The 20,522-nt window shown below is 45.7% G+C and overlaps 1 protein-coding gene across 3 annotated transcripts in view; it reads right to left on the bottom strand.

The window, feature by feature from the left end:
- Positions 1-20,522, bottom strand: part of fnbp1l (formin binding protein 1-like) — a 200,478-nt gene that overhangs the window by 42,213 nt on the left and 137,743 nt on the right. For all 3 annotated transcript variants that reach the window (XM_068036809.1, XM_068036810.1, XM_068036811.1), the window contains 5 exons: positions 14,703-14,765; positions 12,770-12,874; positions 9,247-9,375; positions 7,573-7,719; positions 2,049-2,249 (listed from right to left, as the gene is read on the bottom strand). In XM_068036809.1, coding sequence (XP_067892910.1) covers positions 2,049-2,249; positions 7,573-7,719; positions 9,247-9,375; positions 12,770-12,874; positions 14,703-14,765 — 645 coding nt within the window. The remainder of the gene's footprint in view (positions 1-2,048; positions 2,250-7,572; positions 7,720-9,246; positions 9,376-12,769; positions 12,875-14,702; positions 14,766-20,522) is intronic.

Below are 20,522 nucleotides of genomic sequence, written 5' to 3'. Positions count from 1 at the left end.
AGGTTTAGAGGGGGTTTGAGGAAAAAAATTTTCATCCAGAGGGTGGTTGGAATCTGGAACGCACTGCCTGAAGAGGTGGTAGAGGCAGGAACCCTCACAACATTCAAGTAGTATTTAGAGGAGCCCTTGAAACGCCGTAACATACAAGGCTACGGGCCAAGTGCTGGAAAATGGGATTAGAACAGTTAGGTGCTTGATGGCCGGCACAGACACGATGGGCCAAAGGGCCTGTTTCTGTGCTGTATAACTCTATATCAGGGCCCACCCCTGGGGCGCTTAGAGGCCGCCAGCTTTCACGTCACCCAGACGCCCACTTGTCACGGGTAAAATCCCCATGGAGGCAGGCGATGGCCATTAAGTGGCCACTTAAGGGCCTTGATTGGCCTGGGGCGGGCAGCCCATTTCTTGCACCCCTTGCCCCTCTAAGCCCACGTAAAGTGAGGTGGAGGCGCGAGCGGGTTAGGAAGGCCTCCCAGAGCCTCCTGTTCAATTTTACGTCACCCACTGGCTCGCTGGGGTGACGTAAAATTCCAGCCTGCGAGTGCGAATCCCACCATGGCAAATTGAAAGTTCTTGAAATAAAAGCTAGTATCAGTCAAAGTGACAATGAAGCTGCCAGATTGTCATAAAAACGCAACTAGTTCATTATTATCCTTACCAGGTCTGGCCCATATGGGACTCCAATCTCACACCAACATGGTTGACTCTTAACTACCCTCTGAAGTGGCTTAGCATGCCGTTCAGTTGCATAACACTGCTTGTGGTGCTTCAAGGTGGCCCCACCATATCTAGGGATGGGCAATAAATACTGACCTGGACAGTGATGCCCACAGCTCGAGAAAGAATTAAATAAAATTCTGTGCGCTCACATTTTTGTTAATAATCTCTTGTATGGAACCTTTACAAATGTTTTCAAAATGTTCATACAGACATCATTCAGAGGCAATCCCCTATCCACCATGCTAGTGACTGCCTCAAAAAATTCAACTGGATTAGTCAGACATGACTCAGCCTTCACAATTCCATGTTGACTCTCTGACCAGCTGATGTTTGCCCAAGTGCTCAGTCACTCTGTCCCTGATGATTGATTCCAGTAACTTCCCCACAATGATATTAAACTGACAGGTTTGTGGTACCTGGTATCTATAACCACCCCCACTTTAATTGTGGGGTAAACATAAATGACACTTTTTTTTGGTTTCAGAATAGATTACAGTGCTACAATCATATACACAACTTGTATTTAATATAGTGTCTTTAACATATTAAAATGTCCCAATGGCACTTCACAGGAGCGTTATAAAGCAAAATTTGACACCAAGCATCTTAAGGTGATATTAGGGCAGCTGTCCAAAGGCTTGGTCAAAGAGATAAGTTTTAAAGAGCATCTTAAAGGAGCAGAGAGAAGTTGAAAGGCAGAGAGGTTTAGGGAGGATATTCCAGAGCTTAGGGCCTAAGCAGCCGAAAGCCCGGCCACCAACGGTGGAACAATTAAAATTGGGGACCCTCAAGAGGCCAGAACTTGATGAGCGCAGATATCTGGGGCTGGAGGATATTATAGAGATAGGAAGGTGCGAGGCCATGGAGGGATTCGAAAACAAGGGTGAGAATTTTAAAAATGAGGCGTTGCTTAATTAGGAGCCACTGGAGTTCAGTGAGCACAGGGGTGATGGGAGAATGGACGGTGCGAGAAAGGACATGAGCAGCAGAGTTTTGGATGACCTCAAGTTTACAAAGGGTAGAATGTGGGAAGCTGGCCAGGAGTGTGTTTGATTAGTCAAGTCTTGAGATAACATAGGCATAGATAAGGGTTTCAGCAACAGTTGAGCTGAGGCAGGACGATGTCAGGTGATGTTATGAAGGTGGAAATAGGTGGTCTCAATGACGGTGTGGATGTGTGGTCAGCAGCTCATCTCGTAAGACACCAAGGTGTGAACAGACAGGTTCAGCTTTAGACCATCGCCAGGAAGAGGGACAGAGTTGGTAGCTACGGAACAACTTTTTTTTTTACAAACTGCTTGCTCCAAAAAAAAAAGAAACAACTTTACCTTGCTTTTCTTGCCAAAAAGCCATAACTTTCCTTTGCTTTTTCCTGTCATGTACTTCTGGTCTCCCCTCATCTCTTGCCTTTGTGCACTCAGACTGCCGTCTGATACAGTCCTATAAATATTCTGGCTGAAGTCTTCAAATGGAAAGTCTCCAGGAGGTTCAAAACCCGATTTAAAGGATTCTACCACTATCAGAGAGTCCTATGAAGACAGAAGTCCAAATTAAGTATAGCACACATTTCTTTGCTTCCTTTACCAAATTTCTTCATTCCTGAAGGCATTGCATCCTGCTGAGAGACAATTCCACACACACCACACTCAAGTGGCCATTCTTTACTTGAGCTTGATAGCATGGACAGCCTTTTCTACGATAGGGCCATCAGAGCCAATCCCAATTTTGACCCCGTCTTCACACAATGTCCACATACGCCCTACGGTGTCCACTGGTTAATGATTAGGTGCAGAAACATCCAGGGACTTTGAGGCACTCCTACAGCTGACCTAGCATTGAAACAAGAACCATCTGGTTTGCCACACATCAATTTAACAAATGACCCATTGTGGGAGCTTCCACCAAACTCTTAGGGAAAAGCATAATGCTTGTAGCATGTTCAGCATTTCTTTCTTATAACAGTAAAGCTTTAAATTTCTTACAAGCAAAAGAAAGACACAATATCCAGATTCAGTGCAAATTATAGTCGATCAGATTTTTTAAATTACCCATGATAGTGGCAAATGCAGTTCTGCTTTATCTATCAGAGGATAGAGATCTTTGATTAAAGCCTTTTATAATTTCACTTCACTAAATAGAACATGGGCTTGTATCTCATTTCAATGTTAAAGATTAGGATCCCTCTGCCTGCAAATTTATTTTTGTTAATTTATTGCTAAACTGGAAATATATTAGTCACTTATCTGATTGTTAAATTAATTTTATCTACCTGTGCTGTCTCAGGCAAATTCTATCAACCTTGCTGTCTCAAGCAGGAAATATCTATCAAACATGCAATTTAAAAAGGGGGTTATAAATGTAAGCACTTTGATAGGTGGATCATTTTGAAAGCAATTATATATTTTGTAATTTATATTTTCTGCTCACCACAAAACCCCACTCCCAACATGCCAGCCCCACTGTACTAGCTACTAGTTTTACAAATTGTCCTGCAACCTGGAGGGTGGATCAGTCCGCATTAGGCCTCTCAACACTAAACTAAGAGCAGAATTTTGTACAACCATTTAAAGCGGGAATGGTGTCATTGGGGGGGGGGAGGGGGAGTGGTGGTGCTGGTGGGGCGGAGAATTGTATCGGAAGCATCCACCCAGAAATCCAGCGTAGTGAAGTCTGTTCCAGATTTTGAAAGAACCAAAGCGGAATGGATGCCCCAATACGATGGGAATACATTTTATATTGTAGAACACTTACTTCAAATACATTAGCATCTCACTCGCAGTGATTTAATTGGGGTGGGGGGGGGGGGGATGTTGCGTGTGATTAAGTGGACAGCGGGCAGCACTCACATGACTTCAGGTTCACAACCATTGACAGCTGACGTCACTGAGGTGAAGCTTCAGTGCCACGACGGGGAGGTAGTCATGGCCACCAGTGCACAGGGGGAGAGGGGGGTTCGAGGGCCATTTTCGGACTGCTGTGTGCTCTGCAAGGGATGGTTGGAGTCTCAGGGGCTCTGCAAGTAGGGGGTTTGAGTTTGGTTGGTTGTATCTGGTGAGCAATCTGTTGGGCGAGATATGTGGTTACCCATACTGCTGGATGAGAAGTTTGGCCATCTGAAAGGGTGGGCACTGAGGGCCAACAGGCATTCTGCCGGGAGACATAGCAAACCTCAGTTGCCAAGGCAGGGTCATCTCTGCATTAACACCGCTCTGGAGGCCCAGTGGTCACCTGGCATGGGTCTCATACACCCTGCCTTTTTGGACCCCGTGGCGTGATGCGGCACCTCCGAAGGGAGGGTCAAGAGGCAGCTGTGCATGCCCATGAAGCTCCACGACAAGAGCAGCAGCAACTAGCCATGCCAAGAAGGACCCACCTGCGACAGTGTGTGTAGCGGACTCGGATCTGCTATCTCCAAATGTCTGAGCAGCATTGTCAGCAACGACTATGTCTCTCCAGGGAGGCAGTCATCAACTTACGTGCCCTGCTGCAGGACAAGTTGCGACCTATGGGATTTGGGGGTCACCCTATGCCAGTGGCGCTCAAGATCACAGTGGCACTCAACTTTTACGCAACTGAATCATTCCAAGGATCTACCAGGGATATGTGTGTCTCATTGGCAGCAGCCCACCTCTGCATCAAGTAGGTGACCAATGCCCAGTTCATGATGGGGGGGGGGGGGGGGGGGGGAATACCACGCACAGCACTAAACTGACCCGGACAGACAAGCATTACTGGATTTCCCGAAGTGCAAAGTTTAAAATAGACTGCATGCATGTGGCCATCAAGGCTCCAACAGACCAGCCAGCTGCCTTCATCAACTGGAAGGGCTTCCATTCCATCAACGTTCGACTCATCTGCGACCACCAAAAATGTTTCCTGCAGGTGTGTGTACCCGCTTTCTGGGAAGCAGCCACGACACCTACATACTTCGACAGTCCCAGGTGCCACAGCTTTTCAGGGCCCCCGCTCGCCTTCAGGGACGGATTCTCAGAAACAAGGGCTACCCATTGAAGATTTGGCTGCTTATGCCTGTGTGGAGCCCTTGCAATGCAGCGGAGGAGAGGTACAACAATTGCCACGGCTCCACCCAAGTGACCATCGAGCAGGCCATTGGGCTACTGAAGTTAGATTCTGCTGCCTTGATTGATCCGGTGGAGCCCTGCAGTATCACAGGAGTCTCGTGTATCATGGTGGCCCTCTGTGTTTTGCACAATCTAGCACTGCAGAGGGGGGAGGCCTTGCATGACAATCAGATGTCTAAGCGACACTCTTCCACCAATGAGGAGGATGCGGAGGAGGGAGAGGAGCAAACAGCACTGGATGTTGAAGCCTTTGCACCAGAGGCCAGGCACATTGAGCGACGTGCCAAGGAGGCAAGAGACAATCTCATAATTACCCACGTTCATCCACCCTGATGTCCATTCACAGAAAAACCAATACAGACTCACCTCAATGAATGTAGTCTAAAGCCTCCTTTCTATTTGTGTTCTGTGACTTGCACCCAGCTGAAACATGCACTAGCGCCCATGGGAAATCATATGTAAATGAGGGCTGCGTTTACATTAGCATTCCGCTACAGGGGAAGGGTGAAGTCAACAGCTCACAATTAAGGCATAATAGAATAATCACTTTTACATAAGATTGTTAATGGCTTGACCAAAAGAACTTTATACTGATCACCATGTCAGATGCAAACACCTGTGAACCCCCAAGTGTGTCTAGATGCTTTTCTTTATATGTTTGCGAGTGCTTCTATGAGGTGTGAGCCCAGCAACAGCAGCGGAGGTGGAGGTAGGCTGATGATCAGGCTGCCCCTTGCTATGTCTCGACTCCAGTGGCTATCCTATGGATGCCTGAGGCCTGGAAGGCCCCGGCTACCTAAGTGCAGGACTCTCCTTCGGCGTCATGGCTGCTGGAACTGGGCTCACTGGCGAAGGGGCTGAGGAGCCGCTGTCCACATTTTGAGTGCCCTGAGGGGAGCCCCCAACTCTGGAGGCAAGCCTCTGCTCCTCCTTTCAAGGCTCACTTGACTCTCCCTGCTCACCAAAGAAGGATAAGGAGTTGGAGAAGGCTCCAGGCGCCTCGTCCTTCTCTCACCTTGCTACCGCTGCATCAAGCTCATGGCCAAGGTGATCGTGTGCAGATCTGCACGCACCTGTGGGATCTGGCACTCCATGAGGGTTGCCAACTTCTCGATGGAGGAAGCCATGCTCTCACACACCTGAGACATGGCAGCAGTCATGGCATGGATGGACTCCTCCATCGCCCACTAATGGCTGCACATGGCCTCTGGCACCTCTGCCATGTGTTGCCTTACCTCTCTGCAACTCCAGCATACCCTGTGCTATCGACATCAGAGGCTCAACCTGGGGCCCTGGCCACCCACAATCCTCTGAATGTCAGTGGCCTCGGCTGTCTCAGCTTTAGCCAGCTGCTCGGGCGCATGTGCAGTGCTCTCACCAGCTTGTGACCCTGTTTCTACAGCTGAGCAGAAACCCAACAAGGTGAAAGTATCTGCGCTGGCGGAAGGTGCAGGAGAGTCATGGGACGGTCAGAGTGCTACGCCTCCTCAGAGGTGGACGGCTGTCCTGCTTCTGCTGGAGTCTCCTGCAAACACTGACTTACATGAGAGAACAAAAACATGTGGATTAGGCTGTGCAATCTTAGCATGCCAACCATCCATGATGTGCATCTCCAGAAGTGATCTGTAAGTCAGTGGAAACCAATCCTCACTTCCTTGCGTGAATACTCCAGCCGCTTCATCTGATATAGCACGGCTGCCCTTTGTCCCTGCCAATTCCAAAGCCTCTTCCTTGGCTGTGGCAAAAGGCTGAAGATCAGGTATGTCTCCACCTGTTCGGGCTGTCTCCTTCCTGTTGTGGACCCTCTTGTCCTGCTGGAGATAGTCATTCTTCACAAAGAGATCAACATGAATGTCCTGCTAGTGGCAGCCCCTCGTTCCTTACTGGGGTATCACATATAGCTCATGCTGCCACCCGCTGTCAGGGGAATTAATGGAGATGAGCTGTGAAAGAAGGCCTGTGGCCAAGATGCAGCCTGCATCCGTCAGGATGAGGTGATAACCTTACTCCTTCTGCCATTGCTGTGATACTGTCACCCTCCCCATGCCCTGCTTTTTCCTGCATAGCCACTTGCAATCAGTAATAAAGACAGAGTGTAAGGAGCACTTACCTTGGCAGAATGCAGGAGGTCCTTGACCCTCTTGCGGCACTGCACCCAGTTTCAGGGGGTTACCCCATAGCTGTGAACCTCCACAGCAAGTTCCATCCAGGCTTGCTTTCTCAGGCAGAAGAACCACTAGACAAGAGAACCTCCCACTTTTCCCTTGCAGCCTGGAAAAGGATCTGGCGGGAGGCATCAGTAAACCGTGGGGCCACCCTGTGCCTTGGCTCGGCCATCCTGTGGGGTCCGCCAGAAGTTGGGGGGTGCAAGAGTCACTCCAACACCAGTTTCAGCAGTCGACAGGAAACAGATGACTTTAAGGCAGCAATGAAAGCACGACTGGCAGGGCTTTAAATATGGCGCCAGCATCTGCTCCAGAGTCATCTGACTCCATAATCGGCATTTTGCCTCCCACCCCACCCCGTGATTTGTTTTTGGGCAACGGGGGAAGAAACGGCCCCACACCCTTACTTGCAAAATGGCTGCCCATCGTGTGATCACAGTGGGCAGCCGCCCAAATGGGAACGTCACCCATTTCTGGGCTTGCTGCTGGGACTGGTAGCAGGCTCACTAAATTCAGCCCCTACGGTACAATTAACTGACATTGAAAAAATATCTGAGATTTTAATTATTTCATGTTTTTTCATTGTAGCCCTCTACAATACTTACTTTGCGATCATCCACAGATTTTGCAGCGCTGATCATTCCCTCTAAACATTTATTGATAATTGGAATAACTCTACGCTCAGCTTCTGCAAATCCTCTGTAACACTCACTTAACTTGACAATTCTTCTCTCATCCATGTCTTGTAGATTCTGCAAAATTAAGTTCTCATTTAGGATACATTGTAAACACGTCATACTAACGATGAAGTATCATAATTCTTGGGATAAAATATCACCAATGACAAGTGGCATTTTTAAAACACCGTGTGGATGGGGACCTTTCAAAGAACTTAAACATTATGAGGATAAAACAATGATCATCAAGCTGGAAAAGCAAAGGAAGAAATTGTGACGGCTGTGTTGGATTCTGTGTAGAGCACATAATGCGCTTTGTGTAGGGACTTCAAAGTCCATCACCAGAGTAGCTCGGTGGCATCACTACTGACCAAATTACCAGGGTCCCGAGGACATAGCTGCTAGCCTGGGCTTGTGGCAGGTGGTGAGAGAACCAACATGAGGAAAAAACCGACTTGACCACATCCACACCAATCTACCTGTTGCAGATGCATTTGCCCATGACATTATTGGTAGGAGTGACTACTGCACAGTTCTTGTGGAGACGAAGTCCCATCTTCACATTCCATCGTAGTGTGTGGCACTACCACTGTGTTCAATGGAATGGATTCACATAGTTTAAGTAAAATGATGACATTTTAAAAAAAAGGAAGAAAGTGGCAAGAGGTAAATAGGAGATGATGGAAATTTGGAGACTGAGGATGGATTCCTAGAGTACACCAGAGGTGACAGTGCAAGCAAAGGAGAAGCTACAAGAGGCAATTTAGTGCCTGCATCATTATAACAGAGGGAGGGAGGGAAGGAGGGATATGAATTTTAGAGGAGAAACAGTGGAGTTGAATGGAATAGGTGGTGGTGTCAAAGGTAGGAAGAATGACCCCCTGGTGAGCTACCAGAAGGAGTCTTCTGGGTACAGCATAGTGGTTATGTTATTGGAGTAGTAATCCGTAGGCCAGGACGAATAACCCAAAGACAAGAGTTCAAATCCCTCCATGGTTGCTGGGGAATTTGAATTCAGTTTATTAAATAAAATCTGGAAAATATCTTCATTTGCTTTTCTTTCAACCACCTATCTAATCTATTCTTAAATGTTGACATGATCTCTCCTTTAGTCATTAACTCTAGCAGTACATAGCAAAGCCCACAACACTTTTGATACAAAATTCTCCTTCTCAGTCCTAAAACTCACGTCCACGTTCCCTTCTTCTAGACCCCTCAACCATCTGTATTCACACACAGGAAGTTCAGTCTAGCACAAAACTATTTTCATGCATAATACCAGCTTGGTATTAAGAAAAGTTGACACCAGTGACAATTGCATAATTGGATAACATGCTCTCCAAGACAAGCCTGAATAGAACAGTCAGTTGAGGTTGGGATTCGGACTAGAAGTTTTAATTCCGGTGATGACTTAAGCCTCTGCTAAAAACTAAATATCTACTTTGATCTATTAATGATTAAGTTGAATTTTATAGACCTACAGATTTTCTCCTACTTTTAGCATGTTCAAATCACAACACAGAAAGCAGAGAGAGGAAAACATACACATTTAACACAGATGGCACACAACATCCAGGAAAGAATGTAAAGCAACTAAATTACCTTAAAAATCTGAGGCATGATGAATTGGAAATGCTTCTGCTGTTCACTATTGAAGTTCTGCAGTTGAGCAGCATATTCATTTTTACTGTCATCGGCCATGTGGGTTCGCAGGTTTAATTGTTGTTTTGCCTGGGGAGTAAACAGATAAGACTGCTAGCCAAACTGCTTATTTGTGTTCTGAACGTCTCACATCATACTTTTCCGTCTTCATTGTCAATCATCTTAACATTTGCTTTAAGTTGGAGACACCAAGATAGAGAAGCTTGAGGGCTTTTCTACAATCACCTTGTCAGATGTAGCGAAGGTGGTCAATTGGAGGTGGAGGTGGCTTCTCCTTTCCACATGACAGGTTTCACTTCAGCAAACCTCCCAGCTTGGTGTCAGCGACAAATTAATAGAACTCAAACATTCCGATGGCAGATTTGAGCATCTGATGGTGGATATTTGAACCCAAGACTGCAATAGTGTGAAGGTACTACTAGGTCAACCATGACGCAACCTCTCAGAACGCTTAAACTAGATTGCAATCGTTTTTAAACAGGGAAAAAAATCATTAAAATAAAATATAAAATCACTATCAAATGGTAAGAAAATCAGCATGATCTATCTAATTTTGCAAAGAATGGATTTCGACATTTCACTTTTCTATTGTTATACTGGGTGATAAAATGGGCAGTGGTACAGCATTTTTCCAACTGACCATGTTCATCACCAGTCTGTAGAAAATACTGAGCAAAGCAGAGTATCTCTTGGCAGCCTATGAAGTGATACTTGTTCTTTGGCCTCCTTATCACGAGAGACAATGGATACGTGCCTGGAGGTGGTCAGTGGTTTGTGAAGTGGCCTGGAGTGGCTATAAAGGCCAATTCTAGAGTGACAGGCTCTTCCACAGGTGTTGCAGAGAAATTTGTTTGTCGGGGCTGTTGCACAGTTGGCTCTCCCCTTGCGCCTCTGTCTTTTTTCCTGCCAACTACTAAGTCTCTTCGACTCGCCACATTTTAGCCCCGTCTTTATGGCTGCTCGCCAGCTCTGGCGAACGCTGGCAACTGACTCCCACAACTTGTGATCAATGTCACAGGATTTCATGTTGCGTTTGCAGACGTCTTTAAAGCGGAGACATGGACGGCGGGTGGGTCTGATACCAGTGGCAAGCACGCTGTACAATGTGTCTTTGGGGATCCTGCCATTTTCCATGTGGCTCACATGGCCAAGCCATCTCAAGCGCCGCTGACTCAGTAGTGTGTACAAGCTGGGGATGTTGGCCGCCTCGAGGACTTCTGTGTTGGAGATACGGTCCTGCCACCTGATGCCAAGGATTCTCCGGAGGCAGTGAAGATGGAATGAATTGAGACGTCGCTCTTGGCTGACATAAGTTGTCCAGGCCTCGCTGCCACAGAGCAAGGTACTGAGGACACAGGCTTGATACACTCGGACTTTTGTGTTCCGTGTTAGTGCGCCATTTTCCCACACTCTCTTGGCCAATCTGGACATAGCAGTGGAAGCCTTTCCCATGCGCTTGTTGATTTCTGCATCGAGAGATAGGTTACTGGTGATAGTTGAGCCTAGATAGGTGAACTCTTGAACCACTTCCAGAGCGTGGTCGCCAATATTGATGGATGGAGCATTTCTGACGTCCTGCCCCATGATGTTCGTTTTCTTGAGGCTGATGGTTATACCAAATTCATTGCAAGCAGCCGCAAACCTGTCTATGAGACTCTGCAGGCACTCTTCAGTGTGAGATGTTAAAGCAGCATCGTCAGCAAAGAGGAGTTCTCTGATGAGGACTTTCCGTACTTTGGACTTCGCTCTTAGACGGGCAAGGTTGAACAACCTGCCCCCTGATCTTGTGTGGAGGAAAATTCCTTCTTCAGAGGATTTGAACGCATGTGAAAGCAGCAGGGAGAAGAAAATCCCAAAAAGTGTGGGTGTGAGAACACAGCCCTGTTTCACGCCACTCAGGATAGGAAAGGGCTGTAGTAACTGTATATAAAGGCACCAATTAATAAGCACAAATTTCGATATTACAATATAAGATGGGGCATCCAAGAGGTGGCCCACAGGCCAAAAGCATCCCATAAAGCCCCATCTAGATTCTTTGGGCTGTATTTTACCAGCGCTCTAAGGACAGCCTGGGAGGCTTGGTGGGGGGCGGGGGGGGAGGGGGGGGAGGTTGGTGATGGTGAGGGAAGGTGGGGGGTGGAGTGCCTGTGAATGGCATTTTAGCAGCAGTGGGGAAGGTGGAGGATGGCCTTCCAACCAAGAGGTCAATTGAGCCACTTAAGTGGCCAATTAAGGACCTCTTCTCACCACCACTGGCATTTTACCAGCAGCAGCCTCCCTGCGGGCTCAGGGACAGGCCCTCAGAGGGGGCACCCCAGCAGCAATGGCAACCCTCACCTCGCCAGGGCCTGCTGACTGGCCCTGGTGACCCCAGACCCCCAGCGTCTTCTCAGCTAGGTGCAGTCCCAGCAGTAGCCACCACTCCCGGTGGTGCTGCTGAGACTGCTGAACTGTCGGCCCTCCGACTGGCCGGCAGCTCTTGGATGAGGAGTTCTCATCCTTTAGAAGGGACAGGTTAAATTAGTTGCCAAAGGGCCGAAAACGCAACTGGGGGTCCCACAAACGGCTGAGGCAAGTTTGCCCCTGGCTTTTGGGCCTGTTGTTGGGGCCCCTGGCGCACTGACAAAACTCCGGCCTTTGTGTGACATGCCAATTGTAACTTCTGTCCAGCTTCAGTTTCTTAAACTTTCTGAGCCACTGTGGACTTCCGTAGAAACTTCTCATTTTTTCTTGTACATCAGTGATCTCTCGCTTTTTTTTCTTGCAGGGACAGTCTTACTTTCTTCATGCAGCAGGTATCTGGAGCAGCTCCATAGTGGAAGTACGACTTCAAACCAGCAACCAAGCTGAGACTCTACAGGCGAAGAAATCAGTTTGTGATGGACACATCCCTGCAAGCCTCCTGTGATTGATGCCACCATAACAATTTAACAGAAGTTAAAATACCCTATACCTAGGGGCTCTATGCCAGCACAAACTTGACTCAACATTTTTTTTTTTACAGCAGGCTTTTAACTTTTGCTAGAAAATGTACTATACTTTGGAAAAAAATACTCCCTTTGCACTTTCATTAAGGATCAAAATAGCTCTTTTATGTACAAAATTGTAGGTTAAGAATAGAATTTCAAAGCCAATGATGTGCGTGTTTGTGCTAAACATAGTTTAATTGCATGTAGTAAACTGGCACAACAAAGTTAAGTGTCAACGTTTCCAACATGTTCATGCTACAACTCAACGAAAGCCATTTGTCAATTAACCTGCCGCTACATAACTTCAGCCATGCAGGAAACATACTTAATGCTGTTCCGTGGTGAACTAAATTCACACTACTAATTTTATTTGAATTCACCAATCCCTGACCCCTCCTATTATTTAACGAATACAACTGGCAAATTAGTAAGCTAAGAAAATCCAGCTTTGAAATGGTTTTAAATACATATAGAGAAGACAATAAATTTCCAACCTTCTCAACATCTGCCTTTGTTGCATTATGATCAGAGTCCAATCTCTCGTAACACATTTGTGCCTTTTCAGTCTCTTTGCATTCTCTCTCAAACTTCTTTTTACTCTAAAAGGGAAAAAAAGACCAAAATTAGATGACCACTCTACCAATTTAAAACTTCATAACAGCTGGAAACTATTGGAAGAATTATTAGATCAAAGTTTACCCAGAATGACCATCAAATCTTAATGAAAAAATAACAACGTAGCACATTTTCAAAAAAACAGCGTCAGAAAATGCTAAATACATGATGATCCACGAGCTCTAGAATTAGTTTTTGACTTGCTGTTTAAGGCTGAATGTGGCCAAAATTACTTACATTTTATATATGAATGATAGAGCATTAACCTGGCAGTACAGAGCCTTCCTTTTCAGTTCATATCTACAATCAAACCATCGAGCAAGATGACTACATTTTTTTTTAATACACAGGTTAAGTGCCACTAGTCATTACATTAAGATTACTAAAATACAAGTTTAGTTCATAAGTAATATTCTGTATTTGCTGCATCTTGCTAGTCTCTCTAAGAACCCATTTCACAACATATCAGTTACAATGATCTACGCAAGGATTGCTCTTGTTTAATCATACTCCATGCAAGAAAAGCCTAATAATGGCAAAGTGGAGCATTGTTAGCGGATTCATCCAAAAACTAATTCAAGGAAGACAAACTACCATTAACTTGGTCCTGGTGGCTGTTTTAATCTGAGCAATGTACAGTCATCTGAAAAATTCAATATCTACATTTTGTGCTATTATCCTTTCTGTATAAAACTAGAAATGCAAGGTACTGAATATAATGAACAGCATTTTCATTTTCTGGCCCCACCATGGAATTCAATGTAGTCAATCACTCCAACTTCCCCAAAGCTTTTCCTCCATGGCCCATCTCCACAATTGATCCAATCCCAATTGCTCCAATATTCCAGCACATATCCATCATTGTCTTCCCTAACCACCCACATACAATTACAGGAGTACCAAGATTTCAGTCTTGGTTGCCTCCTTTCCTTGTTTACATGTTTCCCCTCAGCAACAGTAGCCACAGGCAATAAATTACTTTTGGCCATGTGCCCTATTATCTCATGTGGCTCGGTGTCAAATTTGCTTTATAATGCTCCTGTGAAGCACCTTGAGGTATTTTATTACGTTAAAGGCACTATATAAATATGTTGCTATTGTTGTTGCTTACTTCCACATCCTCAAAATCACCTGCCTATGACCATACTTCATTACCAATGTCACTGAAACCCTGGTTTCTGTCACCTGCAAACACTACTTTTTCCAAAAGCCCTCCTCTGGAGCTACCCAAACTTTACCATGCAGAAACTGCAACTTGTCCTAAACTGTTCACACCCCATCCTGCTCCAAGTTCTCCTTACCTATTAATCCTGTCCTCCTCAAACTCATTGGCTGCCTGCTCACCAGTACACTGAATTCAAAATCCTTACTCACAATTCATCTGCATCATTCACCCATCCTAATGCTTCAACTTCATACAGCCTCTACTGTTTGGTCTTGATTTAGTCCCATGTGCATCCTCTGTGCCATCCACTTCACATCTCTCCACTTAAGTTGTCCATCTTGCTTCATCTGACCACACCTTTAAGCATCTCCTTTTTTTCCACTCGTGCTTTTGGTCATTTCTCCTAACACTTCTGCTTCTCAGCACCATTTTGGATTCAGAAATTTACCAGGGAGGATCTGAACTTGTTTTTCGATAGGACGACAGAGGAACATCCCCATATTGAAATAAATTAATGATTAATACCAGCGTCTGAAGTTAGCTCATTTTGCTATGAGAAATGTGAAGTGAACTTCTGTAATCGCTGCTCAATTTATAAAGTAGTTCTCTCCAAAATTCAGTTTAGAGGAGAAAAAAATGAAACTTACATTATCCATCTGTTTCCAGCACGAATCAAGATACTGCTGGGCTTTACGTCCTTCTTGAAGATGCTGCAAAAAAAAACCAAGCTCTATTTGTTCAATCACGAGCACAGACAATTACTTAAGCAAACCAATACCTATGTTACAACTCTCATTATCCCATTTCTACATGAGATTATTTTAGGTGTCTCAGTCTATAATTTCAATCTGATTACAGGTTTGTGAATTTAGTTTTCAATTCTATTCCATGTACATGCAGCTCACCATCACCTCTCAAGGGCAATTAGGGATGGGCAATAAATGCTGGCCTAGTCAGCGATGCCCACATCCCATGAACGAATAAAAAAAAATTATCCTTGGATTATCCACCAATGAAAGAGCAGTACTGACATCTAATATTTCCTGTTAACGTCTGCCATCATTTGTGTTCTTTAATGCCGGTCCTAACTGAAGTTCCATACTTGAGATTCTTGAGCTATTTACTAGGGAAGAGCAGCTGAGGTGGATTCCTGTTGCCTTCCTTATGGTTTTTATCTAGAGTACCTTCTTCCAGGTGGGCTGTAACCAAGGCTCAACAGTCCCACCTACCCTTTACAATGGGGGCAGAGTTCTCCCACACCCATCAGAAGCAAGTATCTCTGCTGGGCAACAATCCAGTATTCATTCACTGTCTGGACCAGGGCCCAAGTCCAACCCTTCTAATTCTGAGGCAGAAATGCTAACACAAAGCCAAAGGATCACGCCTAATATCACTCCTAAGCGCAGTAAATCCAAAAGGAAAAATCCCAATAGCATAAAGTGCAATAGTAGTGACTGCTCCAACTCCTGATCTTGTGCTGATCGCTTTGCATGCTGATCAGTTGTCGGAGAGCAGCCACAGGCAGGCACTGAACATTATTATGTCAGTTTTAAACAATGTACAGGTATTTCAGTAGCAGCCTGGGTGAGCATGAGACTGAATGGAATGCCAAGATCATGACAGTTGACTGAAACCACGCAATTACTTTAACATGTAATGTATTATTTTGACATAAGGTAAAATTCAATGGAAATTTATACAAGAGACCAGGACCAAGTGAAAACTTCAATGCATCTGATTCAATACATCAAAGTCTGATACTATACAACAGATATTATACAAAACATTATCTTTAGATGTATTAACTTCTAGCCATAGCATGGCAATTGAATGACTTTTTTAAAAAAAAAGTTGTATTGAGCATTTAAATCCAGTGAACTAGGAATATTTTACACTTTCAAGAGGAATTATACAGACTTTAGGTGAATGGGATGTAGTTTGATACACTGTAAACCTATGCCCACATCAAGTATTCACTGTTTAGATTTACAACAGCCATGAACTGGTTTCTTGGCACATTATAGACGGGACAAGAAGTGACATTTCTTTTACAAAGTAACTCCTGACAATGCAGCGGCCCGCTGATGTCATCAGAGCACTCCAAGCTACGCACATACGCAAACTGTCTCCTGCGCTGAGATGCTGCACATGCGCGGCCTACGTCATGCCTTGCCAGGACTAACTGGTGCATGCGCAGGAAAACGGGCTCTCCCCAACCACCTACCACCCACCCCACCACTCCAGCCTCTCACTCGACGGCCGCTCTCTGTCCGCTTCCCGCCCCCCCTTCCCTTCTGCTCACTCCCCGCTTTCCCTCCCACCCCACCCCTGCGCTCTGCAACCGCTCACTCCCCACCCCACCCCCGCTGCCCCCCCATCCTGCTCTCTGGCTGCTCGCTCCACGCTTCCCCCCCCCACCCCCCAGATGCTAGCTCTAGGTCGCGGGCCGCGCCACTTCCCTCCTCTTGGCCACTCGCTCCAACATTCAATGGGTCCCCACAACACAGCGCAAAGAAGCAAGACGGGCTGCAAGTGGTGATGTAGGAGCAAGTAGCCGAAAGGAGGGAAGCAGCTTCACCCGCAGCCGAGAGCTAACATCTGGAGGGATGGGGGTGGGGGGGAAGCGAGGAGCGAGCGGCCGGAGAGCGGGATGGGGAACGCGGCCAGAGAGCGGGATGGCATTGAAACCTCACTGAATCATGAAGGGTGTGCACCACTGTCAGAGGGCCTGCCCTTCTGATGAAATTTTAAACAGCGTAAAATTCTCCAAGTATCAAACATGTCCAATGTTTGCTGCTATGGGTCGAAGTTATTTTTCTGTGATAAATTAAGCGGCACTATCTTTAATCCTGGCAGCTGCCTGATCATCACAGACAGTGACGTTTCAGTGACGTTTCAGTCACCAAACAGCCATCAGGAGCAGACATCCAGCGAAGCTGAGGCCAACTGTCGGCCTCTACCAGCACCCAGGGTAAGGTTATGTAAATCAGCATGGATCAGGAAACAAACCAGGAACCTTTTTGACTGTATGAAACAACTGTTTACAGAATCAACTCTGTGTGCCATTGGGAAGAGAAGAGTTTATCAATAAGATTATATTTAAGTGAGCATTTGCTAAGTCAAAGGAAAATTCCTTGACATCAGCTTTAATAGTGTTACTGCAAAATGCTACTTTACATAGTTGGACGGAGGCACATACGAATAGGAGCAGGAGTAGGCCACTTGGTCCCTCGAGCCTGCTCCGCCATTCAATAAGATCATGGCTGATCTGACTGTAACCTCAACTCTACATTACCGCCTATGCCCGATAACCTTCCACCCCCTTGCTTATCAAGAAACTATCTACCTCTGCCTTTAAAATATTCAAAGTCTCTGCTTCCACTGCCTTTTGAGGGAGTGAGTTCCAAAGACTCATGACCCTCAGAGAAAAAGTTTCTCCTCATCGCTGTCTTAAATGGGCAACCCCTTATTTTTAAATAGAGACCCCCCTAGTTCTAGATTCTCCTGCATCCACCCAGTCAAGAACCCTCAGTCTCTTACTCTTCTAAACTCCAGGGATACAAGCCTAGCCTGTCCAACCTTTCCTCAGACAAACAACCCATCCATTCCAGGTATTAGTCTAATAAACCTTCACTGAACTGCTTCCAACGCATTTACATCCTTCCTTAAATAAAGAGACCAATACTGTACACAGTACTCCAGATATGGTCTCACCAATGCCCTGTATAACTGAAGCATAACCTCCCTACTTTTGTATTCAATTCCCCTCGCAATAAACAATAACATTCTATTAGCTTTCCTAATTTCTTGCTGTACCTGCATACTAACCTTTTGCAATTCATGCACTAGGTAACCCAGATCCCTCTGCATCTCAGAGCTCTGCAACTCTCACCATTTAGATAATATGTTTCTTTTTTATTCTTCCTGCCAAAATGGACAATTTCACATTTTCCCACATTATACTCCATTTGCCAGATTTTTTCCCACTCACTTAACCTATCTATATCCTTTTGTAGCCTCATGTCCTCTTCACAACTTAATTTCCTACCTGTCTTTGCGTCGTCAGCAAATTTAGGAACCATACCGTTGGTCCCTTCATCCAAGTCATTTATATAAATTATAACAAGTTGAGGCCCCAGCTCCACTTGCCCAGATGGGTGCAACTTCAAAAACACTCAAGAAGCTCAATACCACCCAGGACAAAGCAGTCCGCTTGAATAGCACCCCATCCACAAACATTCACTCCCTCCACCACCAATGCACAGTGGCAGCAGTGTGTACCATCTACAAGATGCACTGCAGCAACCAAAGCTCCTTCGACAGCACTTTCCAAACCCGCGACCTCTACCACCTAGAAGGACAAGAGCAGCAGACGTATGGTAACACCATCCTGACTTGCAACTATATTGCCATTCCTACACTGTTGCTGGGTCAAAATCCTGCAACTCCCTTCCTAACAGCACTGTGGATGCACCTACCCCACGTGGACTGCAGCGGTTCAAGAGGCAGCTCACCGCCACCTTCTCAAGGGCAATTAGGGATGGGCAATAAATGCTGGTCTAGCCAGCGACATCTACATCCCAGAAACAAATAAAAAAAGTCTTGTATCAATACAGGAGAGTGGATTAAGCAGCTTGAATGATCTTTTCTCATTTAATGCTGTCTTATACTGTTACACAGTAAGCAACGCCATGTTTGAGCCTCTCCAATCAGGTTTCCACCATACCACAACATTTTGGTTGGCATCCTTCCACCTACGAAAGATGATGGACAAAAAGCAAACAATCCATTTAGGTGGGTCTCTTCTCTTGGTGCACCTTTGCTGATGGCTGTGAAGGCCAATCTTTAAGAGACAGGTTTTGCCATAAGTGCTGCACGTAAAGCTGCCAAGTGACGCTTTTTTTTTTGACGTTGGCGCCTGTTGCCAAACTGCTGTAGCAACTGGTCATCGTGGTATTGTACAGTCCACAGGATATGTCGCCATTTCCCTCTTTTGCCAGCTAATGACTCCCAAGTGCAATAGTCGACATTTAGGGCCTTCCTGACCATCTGGCTCCGGTTACCTCACCATACAGAAGATGCTTTGGTGTGTGACTGCCTTCCATTCTGCAGACATGTCGGATCCACCAAAGCCACCTCTGTTTGATTGGTGCCAACACACTTGGGAGCTCTGCCTTTGAGATGCCACAACACTAAAACAGCCCTAATCAAAGTTACAAATAGATGAGGATGAATAGTGCATCATAGTCACAATCACAAAGTCACAAATAACACGATTGTGACCACGGTGCACTATTCCTCTTCATTCTTCTCAAACTCTCCAGAGCCTTCAACATGGTCTATCATGCCATTCTCCTCGCCTCTCTCTTCCCTTGTCCAGCTGATTAGCTCCACGCTTACCTATCCAGTTGTAACCAGATGAGGGCAGTCCCAAAGATTCTCCTGCTTCTCTTCCCATCCAGCTCCATTAATGCTGGACTCCGCTAAGGATCTATCCTTGGTCCCCTCCTATTATTCATCAACATGCTGTCCCTCAGCGACATCATCTGAAGACACAATGTCAGGTTGCACCTGTACATCAATGACACCCAGCTCTACATCACCACCACCTCTCCCAACCCCTCCACTGCCTCCGCTATCAAGCTGATTATCGAACATTCAGTCCTGGATGAGCCACAATTTCCTGCAATCAAATACAGTCCCTGCCACTTACAGTAGGTGTGTTGGTGTTAATGTGATTTGCTCACTACACACAGTGCACCGTGAAACCAATCAGGTAAGCAAGGTTTATTTTTAAAACTGGAAATAGCCACTTAGCAACTGCTTCTTCTAATTGTCAGTAACTGCATTCAGAATCCCATCCAAGGTAATTGCACTTTAACGAGGCTGATTAAAACTGCTTGAAGATCTGACTGAAATCAGCAAAGCTTTTTCCAATCGGAAAATACAGGTAAATCAAGTGCAACTGAACTTCCTGAAATCATCAGCACACGTAATACGTTATAAGCAGCACCTTTGTAATTGACCCCAACAGCAATGGAAATGTTAGCATTATCTGCCTATGATAAGTGCGGATGGTGCAAGTGGCAGGGACTGCATCAGCAAGACTGACGCCACTGTATTCAGCTCCCGCCTCAGCGACCGTTCCCTCGCCATTGATTCCATCCCCTTCTCTGCCCATAGTCTCGGCCTGAACAAGAATCTTCGCAAACTTGGCATCCTAGTTGACTCTGAGCTGAGCTTCCGAACCCATATCTTCCCATTAAACACTACCTACTTCCACCTCCATAACATTTCCATCTTTCGCCCTGACTCAGGTCATATGCTACTGAAACCTTTATCCATGCTTTTGTTACCTTCAAACTTGACTCTCCTAGTTGGCCTCCATCTTCCACTCTCCATAAACATGAGCCCATCCAAACCTCTGTTGTCAGTATCCCACTTTTTGCTTCTTTCTTCGAAGTTGA

The sequence above is a fragment of the Heterodontus francisci genome, chromosome 8, assembly GCF_036365525.1.
Source record: "Heterodontus francisci isolate sHetFra1 chromosome 8, sHetFra1.hap1, whole genome shotgun sequence".
Taxonomy (NCBI): Eukaryota; Metazoa; Chordata; class Chondrichthyes; order Heterodontiformes; family Heterodontidae; genus Heterodontus; species Heterodontus francisci.
This window is presented reverse-complemented; position numbering and strand designations above follow the sequence as displayed.